The 14,234-nt window shown below is 37.3% G+C and overlaps 1 protein-coding gene across 2 annotated transcripts in view; it reads right to left on the bottom strand.

Moving 5' to 3' along the window:
• Positions 1-14,234, bottom strand: part of SNCAIP (synuclein alpha interacting protein) — a 121,910-nt gene that overhangs the window by 44,829 nt on the left and 62,847 nt on the right. For both annotated transcript variants that reach the window (XM_081943545.1, XM_081943546.1), the window contains exon 3: positions 478-550. In XM_081943545.1, the coding sequence (XP_081799671.1) occupies positions 478-550 (73 nt within the window). The remainder of the gene's footprint in view (positions 1-477; positions 551-14,234) is intronic.

The raw sequence follows: 14,234 nt of genomic DNA, 5'->3' as shown, positions 1-14,234 counted from the left end.
AGATTCTATCTTGTAGCATTCTTGATAGAGTTTCAGAATTTGGCAAAACATTATGCTTCAAACTGGTTATGACCATCTGTGCAGTAAATGTATCCAACATTTTTTCATTGGCGCCTGCATCATTATGTCTTGTCACTAATGGTTTCTCGGGTTTTTCAGTAAATTGTTGCATATACTGTGGTTTGGAGTTGCTGAGATTAAACTCTGTGTTTTTCTGTCTAGCACCAAATCCTTTTATGGAACTTTTTGTTGGTGCCGTTGCTAATGATCTAACATCTTAAAAAAAAATAGAGGGGAAAAAACTGAGGTTAGGTTTGGGGTTGGATGGTAGCAACGAAGAAACCCATTGTTACGGAAAGCTGTCACACAAAATGAGCTGCAAGAAGACTGTTAGGGTGAGGGGAAGGGGTGGGGGGTGGGGGGAACCACCCAGCCCTATAGCAACTGTAAAAGTGAAGTTTCCAAAAAGTAGAATACCTGTTCTGTCTTCATTCTGTGAATCACACTTCCTACGTAATTCTGGGATGGTCTTGAAGGAAGTTACTGAGTACTGAAAAATAAGAATTAAGCATCACTTATTAACTGAAATCCAGTCATGCTGCAAGTAAAGAAACTGCTTCTTTTTAATGGAATAATATATTATCCAAAGGTTTATTATGCAGTGTGTGTGTCTATTTTGCTGGTGGGCAGACGTAGTTGGATGCAGCTCAAAGTTCTGCATTTAGACATAGGGATTCATCTATCCGAAAGAAAGCAAGTCTGCATGAAATTCAACCACACCAGGTCAACTGACTATAATGTACAAAAATCAATCCAGTGCATGTAAATTTCCCACAGAAGATTTCAAAACCAAACAAAGCAAAAGGAGTTACTCATATTTCCTAGATAAGCCCAATGTGATCAAAGAAATAAATGAAGGGAACATCCAAATGGCAAAATGCTTCCTGGCTTGTTTGCTTTTTTAAAAAATAAAAAGTGAATCCATCTAAATTGCAGTGTAATTATCTAGTCTTCTGTGCTTCTAGGAATATCATATTAAACATCCAAGCAGGGGTTGTGGCTTACAGAATATGAGTAATGGATACATTGTAGAACTCTTAGATCATTGTTGAATTGATTATGGATTTTGATTTCTGCTGTTTACATAGTTTGTGTTTTTAAAGTGGTGTGTCTTAGAAATAGAAAAAAATACAGAAACATTCTCTGCTATGCTATGATCTTATACAGAAAAATAAACCAAGTTCTCAAGGATTAAGCATTAAAACAAAGTTTTTTTTCTCTTTTGATACAACCTGAGGTTCATGAAGTATCACTGGATTCACTTTTAAACAATAAAATATCTGATAAATTGCATAATTCCTTTTGGGAAGTCTTTAGTTACTCATATAGTAAGTAAACATAGTAACTCATATAGTAACTAGCATTGTTAAACTAATCTTTGTACACAGCAAATCTTATACTATGCATATTGCAAAACGGGCAAAAAATACTGCTATAGTAGCTAACATACAAGATATTAAATTTAGTCCAGTAAAGAGAAAGGAAGGAAGGAGGGAGGGAGGGAGGGAGGGTGGAAGGAAGGAAGGGACAATTCCATCTATATCAACAATATCTTATCCCAAAATATATTAAATTAATGGAGTGCAAACCAACCAAATAGTTTAAGCTTTTTTGAGATATAGAAGATCTGATATTGGCTGGTCCAATTAGTTAATACTAAAAAGCCTTCATTTTTGTGGCAATTAATTTCAGAACATAAGATACAGGTCCAATCCTTTTTATATAACCATATTCTTATGAATAGTTGGGAAATGCAATACATCTGAATGGTTTTTATATAATGAGGAGAAACAGATATATTAAGCTCAGTTTCTGTGATATCCTTCCTTTTTAAGCACCATTATGCACATAAACTGCATACCCACCTTCTAGATTGGAATTGCAGGACTAGAAAAAGAGTCAATATTAGATAACAAACTCTTGTATAAGCTGAAATTTTTAGATGCCAAAATACATCTCAGATCCGCAGAAGGGCTGATCCACAAGTATATACTACAGTAATTTTTAAAAGTACCTGTATTAATCATGTATAAGACGATCCATAGATAATCAGGCCCTCAAATTTTTAACCAAAATGCTATGAAAAGTGTGGCTCGGATTACCTGGCATATACATAATGTACCACAAGAATCAGAATAATTTTATTCTTTTATCAGACAACAAACCTTAACATCACATACAATGCAGCTAAAAATTTTATTTCGGCTGTTCTGTAGCAATTTGTTAGTGGGCTTTAACAAAGAATAAATATTATCTCCAGGATAAAGGACATTACATGTTATGTCATTAGAATTTGATGTATCATTTCAACTTGGTGGTTATATGTTATATTATTGAAATGTAATTTTGCTCTCCAACTGTTTTATTGTTCTGATCATTGATCAAATAATTTGTATGTTTATGTGTCAGGGGAATATGACCACAACACAGATACTTGAATTATAACATGAAAAATAATATTCCTATTTATTAACTCTAATGGCATAGCCAGTGATGATCCAATTATTGCCAGACCCCACATATTCCTGGAAAAAATGTCTCAATTCTTACAGTATATAATCCTAACTTTCTTAAGAACAGTATACAAAAAGAAATACAAAATGCACAACATAGCACTCACATAGCTGTGGTATAAATGCCCCACACATTCATCTTGGGAAAATAGTCATAGCTGACTTTGATAGAACAAGACTTTATAGGCAAATAATCAAAAGTAAGATATAGATTAAATTTCGGCTGTTCATATACTGTGCTAAACTTTATTCACTATAAAGAATTCCAAAATAATTATCACGTGTTCTGATAATTCACCTTAACACATTCCATATTCTCATATCATCTAGATCAGTGGTCTTTAAATATTTTGAACCCATGGAAATTGTTGGTATAATAATCCCAGAAAACTTGATGAAAATATAATGCTTTTCTAATGACAGAAAATTGGTTATGTTCATGTGATTTGTTTGTTTGCTCTTAGTCGCTCATGGAACCTCATCACGTTCTTGGTGAATTCCACAAAACAGTTTAAAAACCTTGATCTAAGGTTTTACTGTGGTGAATGAATCAAAGGAAAAACTCCATATTTCATTTGTTCTAACTCCTTATTTCATTGTTTTGTTCTCATCAAGTACTTCATGTTAGCTATCTGAATTTATATCCCCACTTTACTAAATTTGCCCATTTATTTAACATTTCTCTCTCTCTGTGTATATATATCTGTAACTTTTGCAAGACTTTAAGCAAATTTTGAAGTAATTTGGGCAATTTGCACATTCTCCTGCACCTTTCTTCACTGTAGGATGGATATACACTGAACCTGATAATCTCTAGGTCATGCAGTCATGTTTTCTATTGATTTAACTCAGAACCATAAGCACTTTAACGGCTTATTCTACTGCAACATTAACAGTATACTAATATTTCATTTATTATTTTTAGTTTATTACTTCACACTTGGATTAATTGTGGCTCTTTTTGTAATAAGAGATGTTGTCTGAATAAATTCTCTGTCTACAAGTATTGTTGTTTTATCATCTGAAGTGAAGAGTTTAGGTAAAAGTTTCCATATTCCTTTAACTGCCTCCTTTCTTTCATAATTATTCTTAGATATTACCACCCTAGACATAAATTTTCCTGTGACTTTTTTGAGATTTCTGAAAATATCTCTCCTGTTTATTTTTTGTTCTATTCCACCTCTTTTGAATGTTTTGCTTGACATACCTTTCATAATCCTTGCTCAATGATACTGGGAGTCTGTTTTTAGTTTTATTCACACTTCTTGCTGTCCTAAACTTGCATCCTCCAGTTTTTTCTGGTGAACATGCTAGTTATCTATGAAAGTTGGTCAATTTCCTTTTTCAGATTTTTTTTCTCTTTTGTTTTTTTTTATTGTGTCTTTTGTCTTGTCCAATAGCATTCACAGAGTACAGAATAACAGAGTTGGATGAGATCTTGGAGGTCTTCTAGTCTAACCCCTGGCTCAAGCACTCTATTCCAGGGCTGTCAAACTTGCAGCCCATGGTCCGGGTGTGTCATGCGCTGGCCACACCCATGCCTCGTTTAGCAAAGGGGAAAAAAGTCACAATACGTCATGTGAAGACACCGAGATGACGTGAGTTTCACATGCCTGCTCTATACTATTCTGGACAATTTGTGTGAGTTAATTTTGTTTTTAACTTCTGTCTTATATTCTGTACTCCATGGGTTATAAACTTGCTGAAATCGCAACATTTTAATTTTCTATATTTAACCTTTTATTAGAGAGCTGCTGTAATAACCTTGGAGAAAGTTTTAAAGACCGACCCATAGCAATACATGAACTGAAGCTAGTTAAACAAAATAGTCAAGAAAGAAATGCATGTTACCCTATCTTAACTTTCTTGATATAAGAAGAAGAGAAGAGGAAATATTGTTCAGTTTTCAAGATTCTGTTATTATAGTGTATTTCAGTATATCTCAATTTCAATATTTCATGTAGAGTCCTGATCTGGCCTAGTTTGAAGGACTGAAATCCATATATTTGATACTTAATAAACCATGGTTGGTTTTAAAATTGGCTCTAGAAATGTCCTGGATTGCACTTCCCAATCTACTATTTTGCATTATGAATTTGAATTGCTATTTCTATTTGATTCACAAGATGTTCATCTGGTGTTTTCCACATGAAGTGTCTATATTTATGTTGTTCAAAGCAGATGTTGGCAATAAAGAAAAAAGTCCATTAATTCTGTTAAGTGTCTTTTGCATCATTACATTCATTTAGTCTAACTCTTCTGTTAATTCTAGGTTCCTCTCTTTCTCAGACTTCTACATGCCAATAGATAAACACATAGGAATGTCCTTTTGTAAATATTAGTTCCATCCCACTCTGTTTTTATACTTATAATCTAAAACGTTGGCATCATTTTGGAGAATAGTGCTTTGTAACTGGTTTTCATCATGACAGTTCTTTTATGAATGGAGAGGTTTGATGCAAGAAAGCATTTTGCAGTCCGGTTCCGGTTGTGGAGAGCGACGGGCATGTTTTGCTTGCCCCGCACGCTCTTGGTGGGCTCCCCCCTAATCGGGGGGGCACAAGGAGACTTGTAGGGGCCCCTGCCGAGGGGACGGCTAGCTGGGGGTCCTCTGCGTCGGCGTCGGCCGCAGGGGGGGTCTCCCTGCATTGCCCTAGGCACCAGGAGGCTAAAGGGGAGGCGCGAGGAGCTCCTACACCCCTGCACACTTTCACTTCGAGACAGCTGGGCGAATTCGACAATTGGAAGGCTGCAGCTGCAATGTGGTGAAGTGGAAACTCTCCCCGTTCCCTTTTCTGACTGTTAAAGGATTGCCAGCTTTTTAAAGCATTCAATCTGTTCTTGGGAAGTGTGACTGGAGGGAGGGGGATTCCCCCCCACTTGGATAAATGGCTTTGAACTGCTCTCTGCCCCCGGAGGAGGAGGAGGGGGGAGAGCTCTGGAATGAAATCACACTCTTAGCAAGCAGCAGATAAATACTCTGCTGCAATTGTGAAAATGAGGTGATGATCTGACTTTTTTGAAAACTTTGAAAACTTTTGGTTTGTTGCCTTCTGATCCCGGTGCTGGCAAGGCAAGATGGCACACTTCCGCTGTCTTCATGCACTCTGAAATTTGACTCCACCCATGGAAACTGCTGGCATTTTGTCTTTGTCTCCGTGACACTCAGAGATATTTCTTGATATACTATATTCTGGACTTGGAACAATGGATTTTATTGTTTGGATTTGAACTATAGAAAAGGTCTTTATTTGCCTGGACTGCCTGCCTCGTGATCTCTCTTGGCTATCCACTTTTACAGTTGCCTTCTCACTGTATTGACACAGACATCTCTTTGTTCTCTTTATCAAAATGGCACCGAAAAGACCACCACCTGGGAAACCAGGCTTTTCTGGTTCTGCCCCAACATCCTCAATGTCCAGCCCCAGTGGGCAACAGACATTAACATCTCTGTTACAGCCCAAGGCCCCGGAGGAGGACTTAACCCAACAGATGCTCCAAAAGATCTTAAAAGGGCAGGAGGAACTGAAGAATCAACTGAAAGAAATGAACGAACAGCTCAGAGAAAACCAAAACCGAATGGCTCAAAATACGCAAAGACTGGAAGTTTTGGAAGAGGGGATGGCCGAGATGAGGGGGGAGGTGAGGGGGGTCCAGAGAGGAAATCAAGAACTTGAGAACCATCAGATAAAAATGGAATTTGAAAGGATGTCTTTTTTCCTTAGATTTCAAAATGTAATTGAGGCTGATGATGAAGATTTGAGGGAAATTATGACAAAGCTATTGGCTGAATATATTAAAAAAGACAGACAACAGTTGGGATGGGATATTGACCTGGTCTATAGAGTCAATTCAGCTTACGCTAGAACACACAATGTTCCAAGGGAGGTTCACATTAAATTTCTTAGAAAGACTACAAGAGATGAGATTCTGAGTGCACAAAGGGGGCAAGTGTTAAAATACAAGGATAGAGAGATAGTCATCCTGAAACAAATCCCAAAGAAAGTCAGAAATAAAAGAAAAAAATATTCGCTTTTAGCGAAGAAACTATACCAGAAAGGGGTTTGGTTTAGATGGCTTCTGCCAGAAGGTATGCTGATATTCTGGGAGGACACTAGAGTTAAAATTAATACAACTATGGAGGCCGAGGCCTTCATGGAAAAAACCAAAGTGCTCATAGACAAAACTGATGATACCACACGGGATACACAAGACACGGGAGGTGCCGGAGCCTTGCTGGTGGGGGGAGAAGAGGCAACACTGAGAAAACTTAGATCACAAAAGTGAATTAGAAAAATAATGCAATTGCTAATACAGGGAATTTTTTCTGTTTGATATAAAATAGATTGAAATTACTTGAAGACATAAGGTTAAAATAAGATGTCAAAATACTACTAAGTAGTAATTATCAAATGTATTAATAAGTGAAAGTTATGAGAATTGGGGGGAGTGCCATTTCCTGCATAATATAGCTGTCAAAATTTGTAACTTTATCCATTATCCTCTTTCCTGAAACTTTTTGTAAAACTAATAAAAATTTGTTTAAAAAAAAAAGCATTTTGCAAAAATGCCCACAATATTTTCTCAACATCCAAGTGTTTCCAGCAGTCCAGAGAGTTTGGGGGTCATTGCACATGCACAAACAAACCTCAAATATAAGCACAGATATTCTATCAATATTATGAAGCAAACACCCGCATGATCCTAAACAATATGTTTTTTTTTAATCAGATCGGTGTTTTCCAAATTTTTCAAGTATGAAGGCTCCTTTTCAACATTAAAAAACTGTTAAGTCCCAACAATAGTAGTTCTACTTTAAATGCCTTGACTGAAATAAAACACTAACAAAAGACTTCAGAGATATTGTTAAATGAACCTTTTTGTTAATTTATTTAAAACATATAATTATAACACATAGAATTAAAATATTATATTACAGAAAGCTCCTTCTATAGAAAGTTATTTTTCCTGTTCAGAGGAGAAAACCTTCTGGCACTGTTAAAGGTGCAAAAGGCATTTCCCCCTTTCTATTCATGAACAGATTAGCAAACAGAATTTGAGACTACTGGGTTAAAGTGTAGCCTCAAAACAGCATAGTCTTTTAAAATGGATTAAACAAGTTTCCATTTGTAGACTTTAATAACTGAAGAATATGTTAAATACTTGCTTAACTGAACTGATTACTGATAATTTACCAGTGAAAAAGCTACAAGAAAAAAGGACCTCATGTCCCTATAGAAACTTTTGATTTGTTGAATGCAAGTAGTGTTACACATTGGAATAGAATTTATATACAGTATTCCACTGCAGTGAATTTTGTTAGGCCAAAACTCCCCCCCCCCGTACAGTATATTGTTTTCCTTCTTGTGGCAGGACAATCAATTTCATTTTAAAATTTGATTGCAATTTTAATGGTGTGGTTGATTGCATTGACAGATTTTCTTCTGTTCAGATCTTGAATCTCTCTCCACCCTCCACCCATATGAAATTTAAAATATCAGCCATTTCTGTAAACAGAGTAACAGAATTTCAGATTAGAAAATCTATTAAGTAGCCAAGAAACAACATTACTCACTTCTTTCCTAGGTAACTAACAACTTTTCATTTTTTTCCATTTCGTAGCTTCTATCCAATTTCATAGGAAACGGCTAAAAACTATCTTGCAAGTCAATTCTAAATATTGCTTGGCCCTATTTGCTTAATCTTATAATTGAGAAACACTATTTAAATGATCCCATACAATATGAAGGAAGTTAATTAGAATCCCAGCAAATGCTGTATGGCTATTATATTTTTCTTTTGAACTTACTTAAAGAGCTCTGTCATTGTGGAGCAATTTTAAAATAAATTATACATAGGTGGTGGATTTTTAGTCTTTGTTTTCTATAGAATATGGACTGATTACTGATCATTTACCAGTGAAAAAGCTACAAGAGAAAAGAACATCATGTCCTTATAGAAACTTTTGATTTGTTGAATTCAGGTAATGTTACACATTGGAATATAATTTATATACAGTATTCCACTAGAGTGAATTTTGTTAGGCCAAAACTTGTTTTCCTGTATATTATTTTCCTTGCTTCTACTGAACATACATTTGACTAGACTGTTTCATTAACATCCAGTTATTTCTCAGCACAGAATTCAATTTAGTAGAAACAATACCAGAACAGCACCAGTGTGATCCAGGAAACAAATAAACAAATATCTTTTAAACGTCCTTATGGGCAGTATGTATCTTTTTTAATCTGAGAGGCCTGGGAGTCTGATAGATTGGCACAGGATCTTAGCTGTTTCTAGCATTGCACTCTTCTGGAGAGAGAGCTCTCTGATATTCTTGAGATATGTTGGAGCCACTCTCCCAGTTTAGGAATCTCAGGCCTAAGGAATCTACTGGGGTTACTTTGGCCTTTAGTTTCCACATCCTCTCAAGTTCCCACTTCAGCCCTGGTACTTCTCCAGATTCTCATATTCATTCTTCCTGATGTTGCTGCTACTTGGCACTGCTACATCTATCACTACCACTGTCTTCTGGTCTTTATCTACTACCACAATGTCTGGTTGACTGGCCAGTACTTGGCTGTACATCTGGATCTAGAAGTGTGTGGAATTTCCCATCTGGATGGGGGGGAGGGTCTAGCCCATACATTGTGCAGATGTTCTTGTACACAATGCCAACTACCTGGTTGTACCATGCAGTTTATGATTTTCCTGCCTGCATCTTACACCCTGCCACTATGTGTTGGGTTGTCTCTGAGGTCTCCTTGCACAATCTGCATCTTTGATCGAGGGATGGGTTCCAGCAGTCACTAATGCCAGTTCGCTCGTGGGTGCGCCACATGCACATGTGTTTGATGAATGCTGCGTGCACATGCGCAGTACAATAAACATTTGCAATAGCAAAAAACAAGATGGTGGTGCCCAGAGAACCAGTTTGGCAGTGTGGCAGGCCTGGGTTGCTGCTGTTTCCAGTGACCCAGGCTGCCAAACCACTACTGGTTCATCTGAACCGGTCCGAACCAGTAGGAACTCACCACTGCTTTGATCCTAGTCTAGAATGTTAGATCTTTGTTTATATGGATTTGGTTCTGAGGGCCTGTCCTTGTGCTGCTTTGATGTGTCTCTATGCTGTTTTTTAACCCAACCCCTTACAGCTACTGGTAGGAATTTCCAGTGTCTGCCATCTCACCTATCTGTCAATAGTATATCCCATGCAGAGTCTTGTCTTGCCCTGGCATTCTCTGCTTAATCTTCCTCTCATGTTTGCTGCTGCCTCAGGTGTTCTCTTAGTTGCTATTCTTTGAATGTTACCTAATGTATGTACTCCCGAATGTTTGATTTCATCCAGGACAGTGGCTTTGACACTCCCCAAACCTTTGGTGTCCTCCTTTGACCAACTCACTATACCAGCAGGGTATCTGGTGACTGGAAGGGCATACATGTTGATGGCATGGATCTTGTTCATCCCATTGAGCTGGCTCTTCAGGGCCTTTCTTATCCTTTGGTGGTACACTCAAGTACCATCCAAGATGTTGCTGTCTTGCTTCTCTCTTCATTGTATATGGTCTGTATGTCTATTATGTGGCCCACTTGTAGTCCCAGCCATCAGTTTTGATTTCCTACACCCCCTTGACTAACATCTGGCCACACATCTCCAGTCCAAATGACATCCCACTGTAGATCTGTCTTAACTGGATCAGAAATTCAATGTCTCATTTGTTCTTAGCATACAGGTTGATATCATCCATATAGAGGAGCTGGTAAATGGTAATTCTACTCTTGAAATTATATCCATTTCCAGTCCTTCTGATTATCTAACTGACAGAACCTTCCATGTTATGGGAAGGCAGGCTAATGCCTGGTAGTTGGATGGAGCTGCTGCCTTGTCTTTCATGATCAAAACTGTTCTTCCTTGTGGTAGCCAGTCCGGGTAGGAGCTAGTTTCTAGAAGCTGATTTATCTGCACTGCTAAATATTAATGCAGTGCTGTTAGTTTCTTTAGCTACTAGGTGTGAATCATTCCTGCATCAGGAGCTGTCCAGTCCTTCATTACAGGTAGTCCTTGACTTACAACAGTTCATTTAGTGACTGTTCAGAGTTACAACAGCCCTTAAAAAAGTGACTTACAACCATTTTTCATACTTATGACCATTGCAATACCCTCATGGCCATTTGATAAAAAATCAGATGCTTGCCCACTGACTCATATTTATGACAGATGCATGTGATCCCCTTTTGCAGCTTTCTAACAAGCAAAGTCAATGGGGAAGCCAGATTCACTTAACAATCATGTTATTAATTTAACAACTGGAGTGATTCTCTTAAAAACTGTGGCAAGAAAGGTCATAAATGGGGCAAAGCTCACTTAACAAATGTCTCACTTAGCAACAGAAACTTGGGGCTCCATTGTGATCATAAGTTGAGGACTACCTGTACTTAGTCATTGTTGGATATTTGCTACTGTGATGGTAACTTGTTCCTGTTCTTAGAGGTTGTTGTGGTCTTCTCAGATCCTGCAGCCACTTTGTACTGGTGTTGTTTTTCTCCTATATATTATTCCAGTACTCTTATGGTGGCTCTGATGTTGCTGTATTATTGCCCTGCTGTTGTATGGTTCTTTGGAGAACAGGACATTTATTTCTTGGTGGCTCTTTTTGTTTTTTAGTGCATCTTCTTAGCCTAGTAGCCAGGGCTGTGAGTCTTTGTTCTTCTTGACTGTGTAGCCAAACATCTCCAGGATTATAGCATGCAATGATTTCAGTTATAGTGGTAGTAGGGACTGCCATGAGGGCTCTCTTGGCATCTTTTGGTGTATTATCTGATGGTACTTCTCCATGACCCTTGGTAACTGGTTTTGAGGGTTGACTGTAGGTAGTTTGTCCATCATCTTATGCCTCATATCAGCTACTGTGCTTTGTGATGGAGGAGGGTGTCAGTGATGTTCCAGCTTCAAGTGTTGGCTGCATATTCAGATGTCTTTCCAGGTATTCTTGAGTCAGGGATTTAAGGTGCAGTCGGTTTTCCCCAGGTTGTGAAAGCATCTTCTTCACAATTTTGAAGCATTGGTAACTAGCTGTTTATCAGTTAGTGTGGATGCAAATATTATTTCCATCCATAGTTCCTTCATACCTTTCATATATCTCTTTTCATTAGGGTTACTGTTGTAGTAGAATTCAATCAATTCCAGTTTCTATTGCTCATCCATGTACTGTATGTTTTATTCCAGTAGCCCACATTGTCAGATTTTTCTAGTTCCCCAATATCTGACATGGGCAATGTCTGAGCCAGCATGATTCTTCTACTCATGTCGCTCTCATATTTGAGTTAAACAGGTGAAGTGTTAGGAATTAGTGCTGGTGAGTTTGATGTTTGCTTCCTGTTTAAATATAGTAGTTTGCCCTGCCAGTGTTGGTGAGGATGTGGGTTTCTTCTTGGTAGTTTCTTGATCAGGGTATTACCTTGAAATACTCTAATCAACGAACTACCAAGGAGAAAACCATACCCCCACCCTCACTGGCATTCTTGGGAAGACACAAGACTGCCTTATTTAATTGCATGTCATCAATGGTGTTTTACGCACTCATTATGAGACTGGGAAATTTGTATTACCTATTTCTAGAACTGACAGTAACATTCATTAGTGAGATGCTATAGAAAAAAAAAAGGTTGCTTTGTTTTATGCTTCCATAGGTTCTGGGATATGTTCCTTTATCCTACAGTGATAAACTGACAATTATTCTGAATACATTATACTATGAGCACTGGATCACTGTCTAATAAATTTGCAGTCCTTGCCTTAATTAAACATCGACATAAAGAAAGAAAAATTGTTCAGAATTTGTTCTACATTCAAGCAAATGAAAATTAAACAAAAGAGAACAATGGCACGTAAAAACCAGAATAAAAATAGAAATTCTGAACAAATATGTCTAATACCCTCACTTACTGAGCATTTAACATTTATTTGATTTAAAATTGTTACTAGTATTCATAACATAAAATAATCTGTAGTCACAATCTCATTACGGACAATGAAATAAGATGCATCATTAGTTCTGTAAGATTTTGCAAAGTGTGTGCCTTGGAATGATAGCATTTTAATAATGGAATAAGAATTGATTACTGAATTTAGGTTTGCTAAATGTACTACAGGCTAAATGGATTCTTAATTCCTATTAAAGTGAAACACTGAGCTCTCAGAATTGCAAACTTTGGATGTTGCTGGAGGGGGTTGGAATAAGGAAATGAAACCACAGAATATATATGTTGTTTATTCAAGATACAACTCTATATTTCCACATCTTGAAATTAGTTATAAAAAACCCTCCAACAGGATTGTCACGTAACTGCTCTATTCAATTTATTCTCTTTCCCAACAGTGAGTAGTCAGATATAGTAACTTAGGCAGTTTCACCACTAGGGCATAACATCCCACCCATAATTATGGCTAATAAAAGCATTCTTGGAATGGGCAGTTTTTGAAGAGTGCTTGGATTCCTTCGTATTTTAATCTGTTTATTGGCTGATGCCTCCTCAGAATTTGCCTGTACTCCAAATTAAGATAATAACTTTAAACTTTACTCAAGTAATCAATAGAGCACTGCCTAGGCTCACTGCAAGTTTTAATCATATTTGAAGTAGATAATTAAATAGTGGTTTGTGTGTTTTGGAACATATATGGTCCAGCACATCAATACTACAACTGAATCTTCTTTTTGCCTTAAGCATAGCTTAAGAGAGTTACAGAATCTTGGCATGTCATGGATAATGGCTTCAATTGTGACTTGTCACTTATATTCTGTTCTGATATAATGAATCAGTGCAGAATTTCAGGCTATCCTTGAAGAAGAACAACTTTGATGGATTAGGAGAAGCAAAGAGCTGATCGTATATTAGACAGTTGCCTCAGAGCCAGTTGCCAGGCTCAACGGGCTTCTGCACATAATTACTCCATCTGATCTATGAATTACTAAGAATAAAGAAGCAGCAGCAGGTATTTCAAATTGTTTCTTTCTTCTGCTAAAGCTTAACCTGCAAATGCCTTCTTAATTATATGGTTCATGAGTAATACTTGTTGAACTGCAGCACAGTTCTTGCTAGGTGTAACATTAGCTCTTCCAGCAAAGTCCTGACTGATTTTGAAGAGCTCAAGAATAAGTATCACAGCACATATCAAACCATCTAAATTTAATAACCGGCGGCTTTGTAGAAGTTGCTCAACCTCAATTCCATCAGCAGGACTTGGTTGATAAGAATTATTGTCTACTAACATAGGGAGGGTTGTGCTTCTTACATTGGAACAATGAGGGAAATTAATCATTACATGGACAGCTGGCTTGATGCAAGTCTCATCTCCTGGAGATGTGGAACAGGCTGCAAGTTTTAAAATGTTTTAATTAAAAAAAACATGAAATATAAATTTATATCCATGTCATCATATTTCCTTAAGAGGTGTGGGCTTCTCTTTGATAAAGTGCTCAAACAGCAACCTGACAGTTGTTTGTTGATACTTCAATTTGGATTCCTGCACTGAACGATGCAGTGGACATAATGGTTTAAGTGACTGCTGGGTAGAGTTAACAGTTTATTTTTTTAACCAAAGATCAAATCCCCCCCCCCCCCCCAAAATGAATTTTTTCCAACATTTGTTATTATTTGATG

This window comes from Natrix helvetica (genome assembly GCF_964273705.1).
Source record: "Natrix helvetica genome assembly, chromosome: 2".
Lineage (NCBI taxonomy): Eukaryota > Metazoa > Chordata > Lepidosauria > Squamata > Natricidae > Natrix > Natrix helvetica.
Note: the sequence above shows the minus strand (reverse complement) of the source record. Positions and strands in the feature narration are given on the sequence as shown.